Source organism: Poecilia formosa, unplaced genomic scaffold (genome assembly GCF_000485575.1).
Source record: "Poecilia formosa unplaced genomic scaffold, Poecilia_formosa-5.1.2 Scaffold285, whole genome shotgun sequence".
Taxonomy (NCBI): Eukaryota; Metazoa; Chordata; class Actinopteri; order Cyprinodontiformes; family Poeciliidae; genus Poecilia; species Poecilia formosa.
The window spans coordinates 736985-756101 of record NW_006800224.1 but is presented as its reverse complement, the minus strand read 5'-3'; the positions used below and the strand labels follow the sequence as shown (position 1 = coordinate 756101).

Sequence of the window (19117 nt, the reverse complement as noted above, 5' to 3'; positions counted from 1 at the left end):
CAGTACGGCTGATTCACAGGGATTGGCTGTGATGCCATATTCCTGCATGGTGTCAGGATGTGAATTCAAAGCCTGGATTTGTGGGAATCGTGATGTGACTCAAAAAAAGGAAAAAAAAAAAAAACAAGATTGGAAAAATACACAGCTAATTTTTTTTCTTCTTTCCCCACGTCACAAGGATCTCTTTTTCTGTCATGCCCATTGGGGGAGCGGGCGGACTCACGCCCAGCCAATCACGATGGAGCGTGCGCCCATCCCATCAGGCCTCGATCTCAAAGCTTCAGGGTGTGAGGAGAGCATGGCGAAAAACAACCAGGACAGACAAACACGCGCTAACCGGGGTGGACAAGCCTTCAGATCCCATTAAGTTCAATGCTGCCCCGAGGTAGGGGTAAAAATACCTCACCACACAGAGAGAGGCAGCAGGAAACAGCACTGGTGTATGCGTGTGTGTGTGTGTGTGTGAGGGTGGGAGGTATTCAGTGTTTATCCCAGCCACGCTCACCTTGACCTAAATATTCTGTGTAAAGAAGTGTTATTAACTAATTAAAAGGCAAGACTAATTTCCTTTTAAAAGTCACGAGTCAGGTAAAAATATCAACAGAACTTTTCTTTTCTTCTGTCTGGAGGCACAATCACGATGTTGCATTCAGAGTTAGGATTTCCAAATTCCTGAATTATTCCAGCTGACGGGTGAGGAATGTCTGGAATGTTTGGACGTTTCCTTCAGCCTGCGATACTCTTTATCGGTGTTCGTCGCTCAATAACTGTACTTCTATCTCACTGACAGGTTTTTCCAAAAATCATTGCGGGATCATTATAAAAACATGGTAATCATTACTGGTTTTTTTGAGCCCCTATGGTGACTATTATTATTTATTCTGCATAAATGTCTCTTTTTTTTTAGGCTTTTATAAACTATCGGTGGATGTCAAAGGCAAGCCAGCCCACAGGATGATGCAACTACCTCCGTGTCTGATTGTGACTACATGGCTCAATATTTGCCCTTTCTCACCATTTACTCCCAACATGCATCTACACTATCTCCAATTTTGTTGTTTGTACACAACAACAACAAAAAAACAACCTTGTCATCGTTACTGTGTTTCATTTGGTATTTCAAAATACCCAGTGCTACCCATAAACCATCAGAGTTCCCAAACACTCTACGGACATTGACAAAAATATTCAGCTCTATCTACTTAAAAAAAAAATTAAGTTAATGCAAAGATCCCTAGAATAACGCTTCAGCTTCAAAATATTGTTTACCATGGAAAAGCCTAGACCAAATACCTTTTTTGCATATACATTATGACATACTGACATAATGTCAGTATGTCTTTGCTATTTAATTTATGTACAGCTAAACAAAATGTATCAAGTTATTTTAGGTTTGCAATACTTAAATCACACAACTTGACTTCATCTGTTTTTATATGCTGCAGTAGTTGATTTTTTTTTTTTTAGGACATTGGTTTCTATTTGACTGTAGGGATTAGCCAGCAAGGTATCCCACAATACATTGTGCCACCACCAGCAGCAGCAGCTAATCAAATCACTCAGTTATTTGTCGCAAAAAAATGTTTTAAGATGTTTAAGACAAGATCATAGACTCCAAAGCTTTATCTGCTCAGTCAGCTCATACAAAGTGAGGATATACTTTCAGAGCAGGAGAGCGCTAATTGGCTCGTTTTTAGCGCCATGAGTGAGTTGTATGTTCACTGTCATGACCACTAGCTCTACCTGGTAGTGTAAAAACTGTTCACTTTTTTCAGTGTAGCAAACAAACTACTGATTTTCATATTTTTTATTAAAGGTTTAGGAGAGAAACAAATATAAACAGGAGCCAGGAGCTTATGCAACTCAGAATGATTAAGTTAACTGAGTTGTGTAAACTGAAGATGAACAACTTGCACTTGCTAACATTTCTAAGTTTTAAAAACTTGGTTATTTTGAGGCAATGAGTGCATAATTTTTTTAAGCAAGGTTAACTAATTGGATTTTACAGTATACTTGCAAATTGAAATTACTATATTAAAAAAGCTGAATCATTAATGCAGAGTTTAGTTATGCTTAATCTACTTGACAAAATTAAGTTCACTTTATCTGGATTTTATTTTTCATGTAAAGAAATAAGTAAGCACTTTAGGCAAAGAACAGTCTTGCTTGATCCACATAAATAAATGATGCAAATAGTTGACTTCATTGTTTAGAGTAGATAAAGCAGAATGTTTTATTTTTTATCAGTGACGTTTTGCACCATGCAAATTATGTTAGATGAAGCAGTACTTCATTGGAAGATGATCTGCAGCTTTCAAGTGTTGCATTCATGCATCCACGAACTTCCAGTGCTGGCCTCGCTGCATGCATATGCTTCTTTTTCAATCTACACAGTCAAATACAAATTAATACATCCAACTTTAGTTGGTAAAAGTTATTATATTTGTTTGCTGAGTAACCATTCCTCTCTGGAAAAAAAACAAAACAAACAAACAAACAAAAAAAAAAAACAACAGCTCAGATCAATCATTAAAAAGCGCAAATCAACACAACACTCATGTCCAGGAATGAGTTAGAACATGGATGTCATAAAAATTTTCCATCTGTAAAGTTCTTGTATGACATCACTGTCCTGACTCAGTCAGGGCAATTCAGGAACAATCTTCAGCGTTCCCTGGAACATTCCAGCTGACAGGAGAGGAATATCCGGAACATTTGGGCGTTTCCTTCAGCCTCCGGCACTCCTTACCGGCTCTCATCGTACCATGACTGTACTTCTGTCTCACTAAATTACATGTGTTTCTCATATCATGACAGGATCGTTATGGAAACATACTAATAATGACTGTTTTTATGATAACACCCAACAACCCGTCTTTTGAGAACCGACAAATTATTATTGTTTATTCTGAAGAAATGCCTAACATTCTCAGGTTTTTATAGACTGCTGGTGGATGTCAAGGCAAGCCAGCCGACAGGATGATACTACTACCGCCATGTTTGACACTGAGCCCAGTGTTCTGGTCATTGTGACCACATGGTTCAATATTTGACACTACTTCCAAATACATCTGGCTTATCCATGACATCAACTGTAAATTTCAGTCAAGCCAGAAGGTGTGTATATTTTGGAGCAATGGCTTCTTTCTTTGTCAAAAACTCCTAACCCTGCTGCTTTTTTATGAGTGATGTGGCTCTCCATCCTGGGCGATATGTCCTGGGACGTAGGAGGGCATCGTTAGCACTGAAAAAAAAAAAAAAGGTTATTCATTTGCAGTTTCACCATTAACAAGTTTTGCTTTACCTAACTGCATTATCAGTTACATGGACGGCGTGTCACCTGATGTTTTGCAATATGCAAATTATGTAAGATAAAGCAATGCGGTGGCATTGGAAGTTAATCTGTTGCGTTCATGCAGGAACTCCCAGTGCTGGCCTCAATGTGAGCTGCGACTCATATTCCCCGTACTAACTCAAAAGACTTTCCTGAACTTTCAGTACTGCTTTTTAAAAGATTTAAGTGTATGCATATATCTGATCCTGCAAGTTTATCCATACAAATTAATACATCCAGTAACAGTTTGTAAAAGTGCTTACATTTGTTTGCTGAGTAATCACTCTTCTCTGGGAAAACAACGGCTCAGTCCAATCAAGTAAGTACAAAGCTCATGTCCATGACGGGCGGATGAAAACTTTTCCATCTACAAAGTTCTTGAAAGAACAAAGGCTAGTCAAGTCAAGTGTTTCACGTTGGATTTTTCCGCTGAATGACACATTAGTGCAGTTAATGTAGCAAAACAGTGTCTGACCTGAATACAAAAAAAGTAATGAGTTATGTGAACACTTCTTGTTTCAGATTTATTAGGCCAGTGTGTCATGGATGTGAGCCTGTGTTCTGCTGTGCATGAGCCATCACTGGTCTGGATGCGGTGCAGACACGAGAGGACAGTTTGGATTGTCCGAATGCAGCCCAATGCACTGCCCTGAAAACCTTATATGCATCTATAGCCTGAGTACTACACCGTGTTCTCAACAAAAACGTCAAATTGACTTAGTATCACAGTGCGACAACACACTTAGAGGAATGCACGCACTTGTTCGCGCACATCTTAAACAATGTCTAGTCGAGACCAGGATTGTTGACGTGATGTTCCTGCAATCAGTTGCAGTTCAGTAGAGAATCAGGGCTTCTTACTTAACCGACACAATAACCCTTGAATTTGAAAAGGCCAACTATGTTGATGATTGTGTCTTGATTAACAACTGTGGGGGCTGGGTCTTATCGTGATCACCCCCAACTGGACCTGCGACATTCTTAACAATCATCCCCAAAGTATCCGAGTAGGAGAATCAGCTTTTTCTACTCTGACTGATGGTGTTCTCCAAGGTTGTGTACTGAATGTTTTCTTTATACGTCTGCACCTTTGCTCATAAAAAACTAAGTAAATCATTTTCTGTTTCAGAAGGAAGGGGAAAAAAACGCTGATTAGTTTGGTTAATCATTGCTCAACTGTCTAAAAAAAAAAGGTATTTAGTTTTAAACCAGGAAAAGCGAACAAAACTAAAACCTTTTCCGGTTACCTAAACACATCAGAATCTCTTGTGGCTGTTCAGCCACAAAACGTTCTATCCGGCAACCAAAGCTGCACTGTAGGTGATGTCATATTCTGCATCAAAGCATGGTACACAGAACAGCACAAAAAGTCTTTAGAAACTGAGTCATGGCACCAAAATACAACAGACAATAACAGGTTGTTTCTTTCTGCGCAGCAAGCCTGAAAAACTGTAATTTCCACACTGAAAATGATGAACGAGGTAACCCTACTGTGTTAATTACCCTCCCACTCATATGCATTAGCACAAAATGTGCGAAAACAAACCAAAACATCATAGATTGATAGACTTTCTACCTAAAAAACGAAATTGTTAGTGAAAATTGATTTGGGGTTATCTTTGGGGTTATCTTACACAGGTTATCTTTGTCTGATGGGTTACACAGTTGGTTAGACCTAGAGTCATGGAGCAAGAAGGTCCAGAGACTGACTCCCTCCCTGAGGTCCTTCGGCACTGAGCTTGCATGTTCTCCCAACTTCTCCCAGTGGTTTGTGGGTTCTCTCTTTCTTCCTCTCACAGTCCAGAAACCTAACTGTTAGGATGGTCTCTCTAAATTCTCCTTAAGGGTGAGATATTCAGAGTGACAAGACCCCCATCCCCAGAAGAAGCTCAAATGCTTTTCAAGGCATTGTACCTGACTTTGAGTGTATTGTTGTTCCCCCAAATTTAATGACTATAGAAGTCTATCTCACCTTGCTCTGGGAGGTTTTATATAACTTTATAGAAATTGTATCAAAACTTTGCCAGCTCCTCAGTGGCTTTTTGTTTCTAGACTTACACAGCTCCAGCCGAGCATTTGGACTTGACCCACAGCTCCCTTTCTTCGGTACACAACCATATTCCACCTCCTTACGACCACCAAACTCAGATATATCTCATCCCCTTCTTGTGTCTCTGCTCAGGCTCGCCTTTGACAAATCACCACATTAAATGTGGCCATTTTTAAAACGCACCGCGCTTCCAACCCCCCGACTATTGGTTTCAGATAAAACCGCAATATTTCCATTCATCTATTTCCGTTCATCGATGTTGTGCCCTGCGCTCGACCTTGCGCACACCGCACACACAGGCGTGTGTACACAGGAGTGCGCACGGTGACGCGCACGCCGAGTTTTTCCCTCCCGGTCGTTAATAATGTGTGGATGGCAATTCCGAAGTTACTGACCCATACTCGGCCCATTAATCAAACAACACAACTAGCATATGATCATAATAATGCATTTCTTCCGGTAGTAAGGATGGACTCCAGAAGTAGAAAATATCAATGCACACAAATGAAATGGAACAAACAATATATATTTTAGTGGAGCTCTCTGTTTCGAGAAAGTAGAACTCATTAAGGTTTATTCTGGCCATCCATGCTAATTTAAATCCCTCAATCAGGGCTTTCCATGTTTTGTTTCCTAATTAGCTTCATGATCGCACCGTTTTCCTGCTGTCTTTGTTTTCCCCCATGAAGCAGCGACTGATTGGCTCATCTGTGACACGGTCATACCGTCACATCAGGCTCAGCCACGCAGTGCCGTTGATCGAATATAATAGTAATGTTGTTGTGACCTCTAGTGGCAGCAGAATGAAAGTACAGGTTTTAACACGGATAGATATGGCTCAGTTTTAGTTCCCAAATGATTCCCATACTAAGGCAGACATTTTTTTTTTGAGGAATTTCCCTCTCCAACTCCAGAGTGATACACGTTTAGCTTGAAGCAATAAATCACAAACTGTCTTCATGCTTCTGTGAGCCTTTTAAGCTCTGTTGTTTTGTTTAGCTAGCTTTATGATTGCAAATGTATGTCAAAAAGGTCAAACAAGAAGACAAGACTTAAAACTTTCCAAAAATGATATTGGTGTAATTTCTGACTTTTCTTTTTCCAGGTGAAATTGATTCTCTTTTATTTATTTATTTATTTATTTATTTATTTATTTATTTATTTATTTATTTATTTATTGCTAGTAGCAGCTCTAATTGAAACAACACAGATTGTCTTGTGAAAATGATACTTATATTTCATGATGGTCTATTAAAGATGCAGCCTGCCTCAGAAAATCTTAACCAAATGTAACCAAAGTGGAAAAAAAAACAACTTAAGAATAAAGATAGACTACAAATATGGATTATTTTAACATCGAATGAAATTAACTACACAGGCACACAAATATACACTAAATTCCTCTTAAGGCTCCATACAAGCTGGGGTTAGGCCTGCCTAGAAGAATTGCTACAATGTAGAAATAACCTACCAAACAGGTAGGCTGCATTTTCTCATGTTTTTTTACAGCACAAATAAAAAAAAAAGCATTTAAGCTCTTAAATGTAATATTTTAAGTATGTATATGCATCATTTTCAAACTAAGATCTCTTACATTTTGTTCTTTATTGCACATTAAAGCTGTGTCATTATTCCAGTGTCTGACTGACTACCATGTTCTCTCAGGTTACTTTCCTGGAGGGGGGGGGGGCTTCTTTATGCGCTGTTACAAAACTGTGGATTTCGTGAAGTCCTGTGGTGGAAATCTAAACACCCAGCTGTATTTTTTTTCTTTTATTGTCAGTCTATATTTGTTTGAAAAAGAAACGCAAGAAAGGATCTGATAACTGAAGTCACGAGACGTTCTGGCACGGTTGCCAGGCAGCGAGCAGTGGGCGGAGCCTGAGAATACAGTCACCGGTGAAGGAGCGGCGGGAAGGCGGAGCTCAGCGTCTTTCAGGTCTGCCAGTCTGAGGAGGCGACGTGGGGCTGAAGTTCTCTGGCGACGACCGGACCTGGGATCCTCTCATAAGAAACATTGGCTGTATAATACCGAGAAGCGGCTCACTGCGTCTTAATACTCGGTCCGGGGAAGAAAAAAAATGTCCACCGTGAACTGGAAGCCTTTCGTTTTCGGCGGGCTTGCTTCTATAACGGCAGAATGCGGTGAGTGGGTGAGGGATGTGTGGGGAGGAGGCCGTGCAGCGTGTATGGGGTGTTTTTTATTTTATTTTATTTTTTCTTCCTGCTTTGGGTTGCTCGAACGTGGGTTTGAAAACAAGGTAATGAGTCTTTAATGCTGTGGGTTAACAGGCACTTTCCCTATCGACCTGGCCAAGACGCGCCTCCAGGTCCAGGGACAAGTCGGGGACATCAAGTACCGTGAGATCCGCTACAGAGGCATGCTCCATGCTATCATGAGGATAGGACGAGAGGAGGGGCTCCGGGCGCTTTACTCGGGGTGAGCGGGTTCACACTTATGTAGCTGAATGTGTTTTATTTTGCGCAAAATGAAAGTGCAACGGTACTGCATGAACACAATGTACTTCCTGTTCCTGTGTCTTGTCGCCCCGATCTCTCTGCATCCTTGTTTAACCGAGAGAGAGAGAGAGAGACAGAGAGAGCACAATTTCTAGATTATTTAATCAATGTTTTTCTGTAGTGCTACATTTAAAAAAAAATTAAAAATAAGCATTTTTTTGGTAGCATCTCCCCCGCCATGCTCCGTCAGGCCTCCTACGGGACCATCAAAATTGGGACGTATCAGAGTTTTAAGCGGCTGCTGGTGGACAGACCAGAAGGTGAGCTCTCGGTTTCTGTTGCACTTCTCAAACACAAACCCACAAACTTTGCTCCAAGGCAAACACGCCGCATGCGCATTCCTGCAGAAGGTCACAGGTGTTGGTGTGACATTGCGTGACCTCTTAAAGCGTAGTGCCTGGCCGGGTCCCTGAGACTGAGTTCTAAAACCAGTACTGCACGCTTTGAGTGGATCAAGTTAATATCTTGATTTTCTTCCAGATGAGACCTTGCTGACCAATGTGCTGTGCGGCGTTCTTTCTGGAGTCATCTCTTCTTCCATTGCCAACCCCACTGATGTGCTGAAGGTATGTAATTTAGCATAAATGACCGGTTTTCTTTATAATTCTTAAAGCAGCAGAGCGGGTTTGACGGGTCTTTGGGCCCCCAAAGCAAAGTGTTTGGAAATATTTCAGTGGAAAACGGAGCAGTCTGTCCTGAAACCGGAGGAAGGTGTGGAGTTTTACTTATCAATAGAACTTAAACCTTTTCACGTTTGAACCGGTTGAGGTCAGAAGTTGTTTTATTGCTCCACTTATGTGCAATAAAATCTCAGTTTTAATAATCAGTTTTAATCCAGGTGTTTTGTGTCAGGGAACATTAGTGAACAAAAAGCATCATGAAGATCAAGACACACTTCAGACAAGTTGGGGAGAAAACGGTGGGGAAGTTTAAAGCAGGATGATAAAATAACATCCCAAGCACTGTAGGAATTATGAAACAGTGTTCAATCTATTTGAAAATCTAAGCGGAGAGGTTCACTCTCACACTCCGCTGTGTCAAACAAACCAAACTCTTTGGAAAAACCGGTTTACCTCCTCACCTGTGGTGGCACTACACCACAACCCACTAAAAGAAACTACAGGAAAACCTCAGAAGAAGACGCTCAACACAACTTCCTCCTTCACAAAGTGTAAACTAAACTGGAGCAGCATCAGATTTTAGCGGTTGAAGGATTTCTCTTTTGTTGTCGGTAAAAAAAAAGATTACAAGCTGATCTACCAACGACTCTCGTGTTTGTTTAGGTTGAATTTACCCAGAATGCCCTGTGCTATCGTCCACATCCTGCGCTTTGGAGCGGTCTCTGGTCTGCTTGGTATTACCATGCATTTGGAAACACATCCGAACCAGGGCCCAGGTTTTCAGGAAAGCCAGAGTTCGGTTTGTTTTTGTCCACATAAAAGTTTTATTGCTCATCCCCTCCTCCTCAAACCAACCAGACTTTCTAGTCAAACAAACTACAGCTTGACTAGCTTCACCCTGCGTCAGAAAAAAAAAACAGCCTACATAGGGCTGTAGGATAATATCGATATCGCGATATATATCAATATTTTCTTTCCTAGAAAAAAATTGATATTCATCCGCAAGTATCGTAACATCCAACTGTCATCTTGCTCACTCACTGCTTGCTTCGCCGGGAGAGTGATTAGGTCATCAGGCTTAGAGTGATTCCTTCAGATGTTAAGTGTCAAGGTTAAAAAGGTATCAAACTATTCAGAGCAGGGTGCTTGGTGCACTTTATTTACTTTATAAATCCATGTAAGCTACAGTTTGTACTGTTTCAATTAAAAGAAACATGTTTTCTCACCACTTCTTTGATTCTTTTTGTCCAGCTGTCGACTTTGTCTGTGTCCATGTCCAACCAGAGCCAGGTTGGTGTTTTAATCAGTTTTCAGTTAAATTAATTCAATCCAACTCTATAACAGTCACAAAATATCACCAAAATCACTCTGTCCCTCTAAAATCTTTCAGAAAATCGCAAAAGTGTATTGAATTGTATCGTTTGATGAATATTGCAATATATATCATATCGTGGACAGAATATCGTGTATCGTATCATATCGTAAGATTACTGTATCACTACAGCCCTAAGCCTACAGGGCCATGATAACTGTGGAGATCCACAAAGCTGTTGACAAGAACAGTTATTAGTTGCGCACTTGTGTGCTGACACAACAAAGTTGGGAGAAGGTGCTCAGGTCTGGAGATCTGAGCTGGTTTATTTGCAAAGTCTGGGTGGGGATGGAGCTAAATCCTTGACGATAATCCTTGCAGTAGACTCCAAAACTGGGAATGGACGTTTGACTTCCAGCAGGACAAAGATCCCTAACGTTCAGCTAAAGCTGCCGTGGAATAGTTCAGGTCACCGATATCAAATGGAGACTCTTAATGTGTTCTACCACTTTTTGGTCAGTCCTTGGCTCACTACACCCGAATCAAACGACTGAATTGCCTCCTCAGCTTTCATGCAGCGCTATAACAGCGCTTATATTTGGTGTGTAGAAGCATAGATGCATTTAAAATCTGCAGTACTGAAACTTGGCGCCCTTGGATTATATGAGAGAATATTTGTGTGCCAGAATGACCCGGTTAAAGCCCAGGTTTAGACCCGAAAGTCTTTAACATCAGTTGAATTTTGTTCAGTCTAATCTGACAGAACTTGAGATATTTAAAAAAAGAAAGAAAAAATTCTCATGGTAAAAATGCATAGGATGCTTTCTAGATTATTTTGTTAAAAGAAATGTGAAAGCCACATTTTGTTGTTTCTTATGCTCCACAGTTTTGCAGTAGTTTTCTGTTTTGCCGGTTGCAAAAGAAAAAAGAAAAAAATCCCAACCTTGGCTGTCAGTTGATAAAATGTGAAAAAGTTCAAGAGATATTAATACTTGGTGAAGGCAGCGTAGTAGAGCGAAAGTCAAACCGGGGCTATCACGACCTCACTGGTGCTTTATTTATAGACTGACCCCTGAAAGGCCTAACATAGTGTTCTGTAAATGATACCGGTTGGTGAATGCCAACGGCCTTATCTCTCTTTTTCTTTTTCTCTCTCTCTGTCTGCGATCCGTTTGGCACGGTTAGTGTTTATAAGATTAACACCTCGACACATGCTTCTGCAGGTTTGGAACATTGTGTTTCATAGGGGTGTGTGCTGCACAAGCTGTCCGTATGAATGCAGTGGCGGTTTCTGTTTTTTTTATTTTTTTTATTTTTTTTTTATTAGTCACACCTGCAGTGTAATTATAGGTTTAAACACAGGTTAAAAACAATGCACCCATTGTCATATCTGATGCCCTTTCTTTGTGTCTTCTCCCAGATCCGGATGCAGGCTCAGGGAAATGTGATCCAAGGCAGCATGATGGGCAACTTCATCAATATCTACCAGGAGGAGGNTTAGTCACACCTGCAGTGTAATTATAGGTTTAAACACAGGTTAAAAACAATGCACCCATTGTCATATCTGATGTATATATTTTGAAGTCATTAAAGACAAGATTTTATGAAGTTCATTAACGAGGAACAATAAGAACATAGAAAATATGAAAATATTTACAAAATGAAATCCTTTCCACCAGACTGACCCCCTTTTAGCATCCTCCAACGTTTGGCGTTGAAGGCCCTACGGGTCCTGACCGGGAGTCCATCAATCTCACAGGCCTTCAAATACATTTCATAGCCTATTTTTGCAGTGATCTTTGGATGAAGGAAAATGTTGGATTCCTCCTCTTCAGTCCAAGGCCTGCGTGAGTTTGCAGGAACTGTCTTTGATTTAGAACGCTCAATGGCGGGCATCTCATCTTGGTCATCTATTAGCTGAACATCCTCATAGGGTTGCTCAGCTTGGACTTCCTTTGGCGGCAGGTACCTTGGCTTAGAGGGAACCTGCAGCCGGAAAGGTATGTCCTCATGAAGTTTCCAGATGACTGAGGTGTAGACACGAGGCAGGTGAAATCGTGACAATATCTTCCAATCCTGCATCACTTTCTGGCTGATGGGACTCAACTCATGTAGAAGATTATGAAGACATTTATAATCTACATAATCACCGTTCATAATCATCCCAATTGACGAGATGAACGTGAAGATCTTGAGGGAGAGGGCAGTTCCCACCTTCTCCGGAACCCTTTGAAGTACGGAACGCAACCATGGCAACCCGTTGTCGCGGTACTTCTCCAGATTCCGTGAGAAGGACAGGGACCGTCTCTCCATCTCAGTGAAAATCTGGAGGGAGATACTTGCCAGTTTTGAAAGTTCCACATTTCTCCCCTCACCTTGGACGATTGTGAAGTCCCGGGAATTCCAAAACAGCTTGTGGGCTCTGTGGAAGTCCCGGTACTTCACTGCCGGAAGAAACCGTAATTCATGGGCACGGAAACCCGCAACAAGGGCCTCTTGCGGGTCCCTCCCGGCCTGAATTACGATTTCTCGGGCTCGTCCAAAAGTCAGAGGAGCAGGAAAACAGTTCTTACTGCACAGTTCCTCTGCAAATGTGTCCAGGTTTGTCACACCAGTCAGTCTCCCAGGGGGGGTATCCCCCTTTAGAGAACTGTATGGAATGTTGTCATTCCTCCTGAACACATCGCAGAGGAAAACATGGACTAAGGCAGCCCCAAGGATAGAGGGAACAGCCTCCAACACCTGACAGAGAGGAAATATGCGCTCCAAACGGTACATTTGGAGCGCATTCCTCGTCCAGTGGTGCAGAGGGGGCGGCACCTCGCCAGCACTGGCAGCAGTATGAGGGGCCAACCCAATGAAGCCTCTCCTGAAGGTGAGGCTCTTTGGATTGGACGTGCTGACTCCCAGGCTGGCGCTCAAATGGAAGTCTGACATTGAAAGAGGATGCCCGAAGAACATCTCTTCCAATGCCAGTTCCAACTGGTAGGCCTTCCAGCTGGCATCAAAACGTGCCACCCCCTCTGAGGTGGAGAACTGTTCCCTCAGTCCCTTCTCAAAGTACTCAAGAACCCTCCTGAGAGTGACAATAAGGCCATTGTCACTCCCAGAGTCATTAAAGGGCATGAGTAGGGCATTTTCTACGAAGAGCATTTTCAGTGCCTCTTTGCAGAAAAAACTCTTTGGAGAAAGCGCCCCCGGAATCTCACCCTCAAAAAGCCGTACCTGTTCCACCCTTAGGGAAAGATGGAGATCCATCTTTCCCGTAAGGTCCTCCATGTGTTCCAGGTACTGCTCCGCACGTGCGATCAAGGACCGCTGAAATTGAGGGTGAGAAAGCCGGGATGTGACAATAGCTCCACTGACTGGGTGGCGGAATGGGAATTGTATGTGGACATGGGGACTGTCCACATACAACTGCAAAAACGTGAGGGTGCCCGAGTCTCCCAGTGCATCGACCAATGTCGGTGCAAGATCAAGTTTGCGACCACCAAGGTTACTTTGTGTCTTTGTGTCTTCTCCCAGATCCGGATGCAGGCTCAGGGAAATGTGATCCAAGGCAGCATGATGGGCAACTTCATCAATATCTACCAGGAGGAGGGCACACGAGGACTGTGGAAGGTAGAGGAAATTGGCAAAGAATCAAAAACAAAACAAACAAAAAGACCCAGTGAGTTTCATATTTCAGAGTGTCGGCCTGTAAGCATTCGTTTTGTTTTCGTTTCAGGGCGTTTCTCTAACAGCTCAGAGAGCGGCTATCGTGGTCGGCGTCGAACTCCCGGTCTACGACATCACCAAGAAGCACCTGATCCTGTCGGGTCACATGGGAGACACCGTGTACACACACTTCCTGTGAGTTTCAGTTACTGAAGGGATTCCTACGTATCCCTTAAGTGGCTGTAAATTAGAGCTGTCAAAAATGAAAAGCATCAGTCAAAACATGTTTTAGTGACGTGCATCTGTCAGGATTTAGTTTTTGGTTTGCGGTATGTATGTTTTTGGATATTTTTTAAATGCTCACACAGTAACTTTAGAGCCAGAGACATGGCTGTCCACTTAGTGACTGGTCAGTTAAGGAGTGTGATAATCGAAGAGCCACAGACGCACGTCAACAATGGTTGATGTGTTTGAAAAGGGCTGCATTAGTGGTTTTTAGGATTCAGAGGTCTTGGTCTCATTGGTGGCACTGAAATGCTGACTAGCGCCATGATATCATGCAGGGTGTCCACGCATCCTTTAAAAGTCTTAAATTCATTTATCTAAAGTTAAGGACTTAAATTATTTTTAAAAATGTAACTTGGTCATAAATGCCAATACCAGGTAATAAATGTTGTGACTTTCCTGTCCGGCTAAAGTTTGAGTTGCATGCAGACGTCTTCATTGTGTTCTGTGACTTGAGGCGTTCGGTAACTAGCTGCTAATTTTTTGCGTCTATCGTGAGTAAATGCAAATGTATCACCTGCTGACTGGATGACGTTCATTTTCACTATTACCTTACTTCTGTTGCCAGCCCATACGAGCCAGCAGAGTCCATTAATCGTCGCCTTTATTTATAGGCTTTTTCTTTTTCTGTCTTAAATTTTATTCAAGGTTTTAAATTTGACTGGCTGAAACCTGCAGATACCCTGTAACGTCCCCAACGCTGGCTGCTCTTTGTTGCCCATCAGGTCCAGCTTTGTGTGTGGCCTTGCTGGGGCTCTGGCCTCGAATCCAGTAGATGTGGTCCGGACACGCATGATGAACCAGAGGGGAGGGGCTCTGTACCAGGGAACGCTCGACTGTCTGCTGCAGGTGAGTCACAGACTAACACCCGGATCATACTAAACAACGGGAAAACACATAAACACTGTCTGAGGTATTCCTGTGTAGATGCTTCTTCTGCTGTTGAATATAGACAGATTTAATCTACTGCTTTACATATCAACTGCTATAAATGCACGATCAGCTAAATACTCTAAAGAAATCTGGTACTAATGCTTGCTGAGTCCCAGTTTTTTTTTTTTACTTTGGCAAAGGCTGAAAAAAGTGATCCAAGTTACACATCAACGGTAATAAAAATCTTAAGTAACTTTGGAATGAAATCAGTTTTCTTATCTCTTGTCTGTCAGTCTTTAAGTAGGTCAGTGCTCTTCATAGAGCATTAAGTGCTTCATTAATAAACCGCAGCCTCAATGCTTCATTTAGAATCAAATATTTACCAGACGAACCTAAAATTGTCTGTCTTTGGAAAGCCGCACTGGTTCTTTTCTAGAGCAAATCAAGAACTTTCTTTAGCGTTTAGGACTGGAACTGTTTTTAGTGAGGTGGGGGGAAAAAAAACCCAATCTGTAACCTGGAAGTGTTTGTGGTTTATGTTTAACAGCCAGATCAGTCAGTGAAAAAGATTAGGTTTGCTTTTTAGCTGCACCTCTCCAGTGCGGCCGTGTGCAGCTCGGCTTTAAGGGCCCTTCGTTTTAATGGCCGTAATGTTTTATATGGAGGTTCTAAGAACTGAGGGCACTGCAGTTTATATCTGTCTGCTAGACACCTGGTTGATCACTTTGATATCGGGTCTGAACACGGTGCTGCATCAGCTCAGTAATCTCCAAAAACTATTAATGCAAGAATTTCTGTTGCACTTGTTGTAGCCCTCAGTGAGTTACTGATAGACATGTTGCTACTGGCAACAGGGAAGTATTAACTGCTTCGTTTAGGAGGGTTTACTCATGCCTGCAAAAACCCACACTTGAATGCTAATTCAGATTGAAACAGAACATTTTGCTGCAAAATGGAAACAGCCTAGTTTTTTTTTTTAAATTATTTGTGAGAAACAAAAAACAATGCATTCTGCTGCACTTTATGGGAAAACGGGATGACAATAGAGCGGCTGTTATAATGGTGACGCAGATGAAATTTGAAACGTGAAAAACAAAAATGCTAAACTCGTAAGTCGGAGAAAAAGCAACTTGAACATTAAATATGGTGGCAATTGATGAATTCTAGTCATGATGTCTAAAAGAAAACATCTGGGAATATTCAAATGAACCATTAATTTTAATCTAACTCGCTAAATGTATGCTAATGTCCTGCAACGTACACACACAGTGGGGCCTGTTCATGCATGTTGAGTCAACAGGCAGGTTGACAAACCTGAGGCCATGTCTGTGGTGAGAGGCAGACATGTTTAGACCAATACAAAGAAAAGCCATTAAGAAATTTGTATGTAATGCAGCTTGGACTAATGTGTCTGCAGACTATACATCTTCCTTACAGAATTAGATTGATTAAAAAACAGTCAACATTTTCTAATCCTCTCTACTACTCTACACTACTCAGAACTTCCCATAAGTCTTGTTTTCTCTCGCTGCCTCGCAGCCTGATTGAACCACAGACATGTCGAGACATTTTTTATTTTAGAAAATACAATTTCCCCCTTAAATTGCTTCACTTACCTCTGTACTTACTCTTATTTCATTTTAAAAAAAAATTATAGTGATTCAAAATATGTCAAAATCACTTGTGCGTCCACATTCAAGAGTGTTGAACTATGCATTCATTGTTGAGGGGGGGGGGAGATTGGCTTTTAAAATTTTATCACCTTCAGGTCATTAGCCAGGATTGATTAGCTGGAAATTTGTTCCATCATGGTGTCAAAATGATTTGCTCTCTCAGTTTATTGGCTCAAACATGTCAAGTTTAAAGTTTTCTTCTTCCTTTGAATCATCAAGCAGTGAAGAGTATCATCACTAGCAGATTCCATCAGAGGACAATTACGTGACATTGGACTGAACTTGTTGTGTTTTCCTCCTGCAGACGTGGCGCTCAGAGGGCTTCATGGCGCTCTACAAGGGTTTCTTCCCAAACTGGCTCCGCCTGGGACCGTGGAACATCATTGTATCCTTTCAGCCCTCTGAGTCGACGACTACTCTGGTTAAAATTGAAATGTATTCCAGGATGTGGTAATAACTGAGGCGCGTTGTAAAATGCTGTAATGCTTTCAGTAAAGCATGGGATTCAGAGACTTTCTTTCTTTCTAGTGGGGGAGATTAGCTTAATTCTGGCTAACACTTTTATGTAATCTCCTGGAGCTACTGCCTCATTACCCAAATACCCCCCTGTCAGAGTGACCATAGGAGACCTTCAGCGGGCAAGAGAATGAACACAGGGTTTCATTTTTGATGTTAAGAGGGAAATCAGTCTTTGTTCAGGGCTAAAAACGAACTTATTTACTTTGGGTGGCAAAGTTGAAGGATTCCCTCTGCTTTTGCCTTTGTCTACCCAAAATGCAGCTCCCCTTTCCTCACATTTTCCTTCACTCCATCTTCAGTTCTTCCTCACTTACGAGCAGCTGAAGAAGATTGACGTGTGACTGAACGAACGTCGGGAGAGAAAGCGAGCCGAGCTGTCGCCCAGGGACAAGCCGAGAGGGACCAAAGTCAGGAACGTCTGGAATGGTGGCGGCTCCTCGGCAGAGCCGGCGAGGGGGGAAAGCCAGGGGAGTACGCAAGTGGAATCCGATTCCAGAGCGACTCGCGGCTCCATGTCTGTTTTAAAAAGCCTTGTGGCAAACGGGTAAAGGACTGTGACATGAATACTCACACGGCTTCTTGTGCTCATCTGCCACTTCAAGGCGCTACAGAACCACGTTTCCGCTCAGACTCAAGCCAACTGTGAAATTCTCCAGCTCTAGAAAGAATCAACACTTTACATTTCAGTCAAAGGCTGCTATGCTTCAAAACCGTCTCTGTTATGGTGATGAAAATGCGTCCAACCTGTGTTATTTAAATGTTTTTTTTTCCACATAAAGTGCTCTGTAAACTGTGTGCCTTAACCCAATTTGTGGTTCAGGATGTGAGATGCTTGAGCTGCATGTGGACTCCCGACTGTTGGACAGCCGCTGTGACAATCGGCACAATCATTCCCCTTTGAAAAAACCAATGCGTTGTGGGTTTTATATCTATATTTAAAAGTTTGAAGTTATTTATTTTCTCGTGGTTTCCCTTGTGTATTTACAGAGTAAAGGGCCAAGAACAGAGCGTGGTATACTGCAAGCTTTATATTTACATGCGTATATGGCTCAAATGCCAGAGTTGTTACATAGACGGGACATTCATCACATGTGCATGACTGGAAAGTAAATATATCCTCTAGCCGCTCTCAGTGATGTTCAAGCTCCTGTTACATCTGTCACTTAGAAAAGTCATCACATATGCAGACGATATGTAAACTTGCGTACACATTTCACCGGGTCAGATCAGGCGATTCCCATCGCCGCTTCAACACAGCGGATTAGCGTGCGTGGATTGTTCACTCCACGCTATTCCCTCGTACTGTATTTAAACGCTTTAAGCTTTCGTCGGAAAGGAATGTGTATGCTGCTTCTGCCAAAGTGTAAGCCAGTGTCATTATTTTGTAATAAGTTTATTTCAGTGCAGCTGTGGACTTGTATATTGAAAATAAAAAGCGTGAATTGTAACCACATTGGTTTGGTGTGTGATTGGATGTAATTGTTGGCTATTAGGACAGAATTATGTACAGCCACAAAAAAAAAAAAAAGACTACATGCAGATGGTATGTAGTTTTAGGAGTTTACATACATTTTCTTCATGTTTGATATGGTATTGTCCTATAAACTTAATCTCTTTTTGTTACTTGACAACCTTTTCTCAATAGTTTCCTGGACTCTTGGACCGTTCCTCGTGACCACTAATATAACGGAGTCTGGTTTGTTGACTGCCTTTTCAACTCAATCCACCAGTTTCCTATAGAATACCATTGACTTTTCATTTGTCCTTTACTTATTTGGCAACACTCCTCTAAAAGTTTTACATTTAGCTTTATTGTATTCCAGCCGTGGGCGTTCAGTGTAAAAGGGGGAGAAAAAGTGCTGGCTGTTTGACTTTTACAGCCACCACAGTGTGGCGCTGTGGGCCCACACACTCACCCGCTGCTACTCGACCCAGATGTTAACACCAAGTGCTGTTTGAAGCTTTCCAAATTCCCAGCGCTCAACTTTGAGGCCACAAAACTAGCACAATTGTGTTTCAGAGGGATTACTTTTTTTTTTTTGTCTCTTCTCTTCAAGCACGCTCATGTTTCATGCAGCATAGCCCAAACATGAATTTTTCAGGGGGAACTTAAGATGTAATTGTTTTATTTCTGTGGTTAAATTCCCAGTTTTCCTTCGTGTGAGCTGTTTGAGGAGACGACGGGAAGCTCCAGGGAGCCGAGCGGGAAGCGTCGCGTGGATCCGTGGCTCGCTGTTTTATTTAGGGGTAGGGGACGGTGTGGGTTGGAGGGGG

At 42.0% G+C, this 19117-nt stretch overlaps 1 protein-coding gene and 1 long non-coding RNA gene across 3 annotated transcripts; one reads left to right on the top strand and one right to left on the bottom strand.

The window, feature by feature from the left end:
* Nucleotides 1–2124: 2124 nt before the first annotated feature.
* On the bottom strand, nt 2125–5922 carry LOC107838604 (uncharacterized). Its single transcript, XR_001664689.1, has 3 exons — nt 4969–5922; nt 3598–3711; nt 2125–3244 (listed from the first exon to the last, which is right to left on the bottom strand). It is a non-coding gene; the product is annotated as an uncharacterized LOC107838604 (long non-coding RNA).
* Nucleotides 5923–7278: 1356 nt separating this feature from the next.
* LOC103151570 (kidney mitochondrial carrier protein 1) lies at nt 7279–18296 on the top strand. 2 transcript variants are annotated; one of them, XM_016681568.1, is made up of 10 exons: nt 7279–7529; nt 7677–7824; nt 8070–8164; nt 8385–8470; nt 11257–11322; nt 13428–13457; nt 13564–13688; nt 14504–14627; nt 16629–16709; nt 17143–18296. In XM_016681568.1, exons 1-10 carry the CDS (start codon nt 7466–7468, stop codon nt 17182–17184), a joined length of 861 nt encoding a protein of 286 aa, XP_016537054.1. In that variant the 5' UTR covers nt 7279–7465; the 3' UTR covers nt 17185–18296. The 2 variants fall into 2 exon arrangements, with proteins under 2 accessions (XP_016537054.1, XP_007571774.1); XM_007571712.2 differs by lacking the exon at nt 11257–11322 and having other exon boundaries at nt 7281–7529; nt 13362–13457.
* The last annotated feature ends 821 nt before the right edge of the window (nt 18297–19117 follow it).

Coding starts and splice junctions, on each gene's coding strand:
- LOC103151570 (XM_016681568.1), top strand. CDS start 7,466: ATGTCCACCGTGAACTGGAAGCCTTTCGTTTTCGGCGGGCTTGCTTCT. Junction 7,825..8,069: donor CTCCGGGCGCTTTACTCGGG/GTGAGCGGGTTC, acceptor TTTTTTTGGTAG/CATCTCCCCCGCCATGCTCC. Junction 8,471..11,256: donor ACCCCACTGATGTGCTGAAG/GTATGTAATTTA, acceptor GTCTTCTCCCAG/ATCCGGATGCAGGCTCAGGG.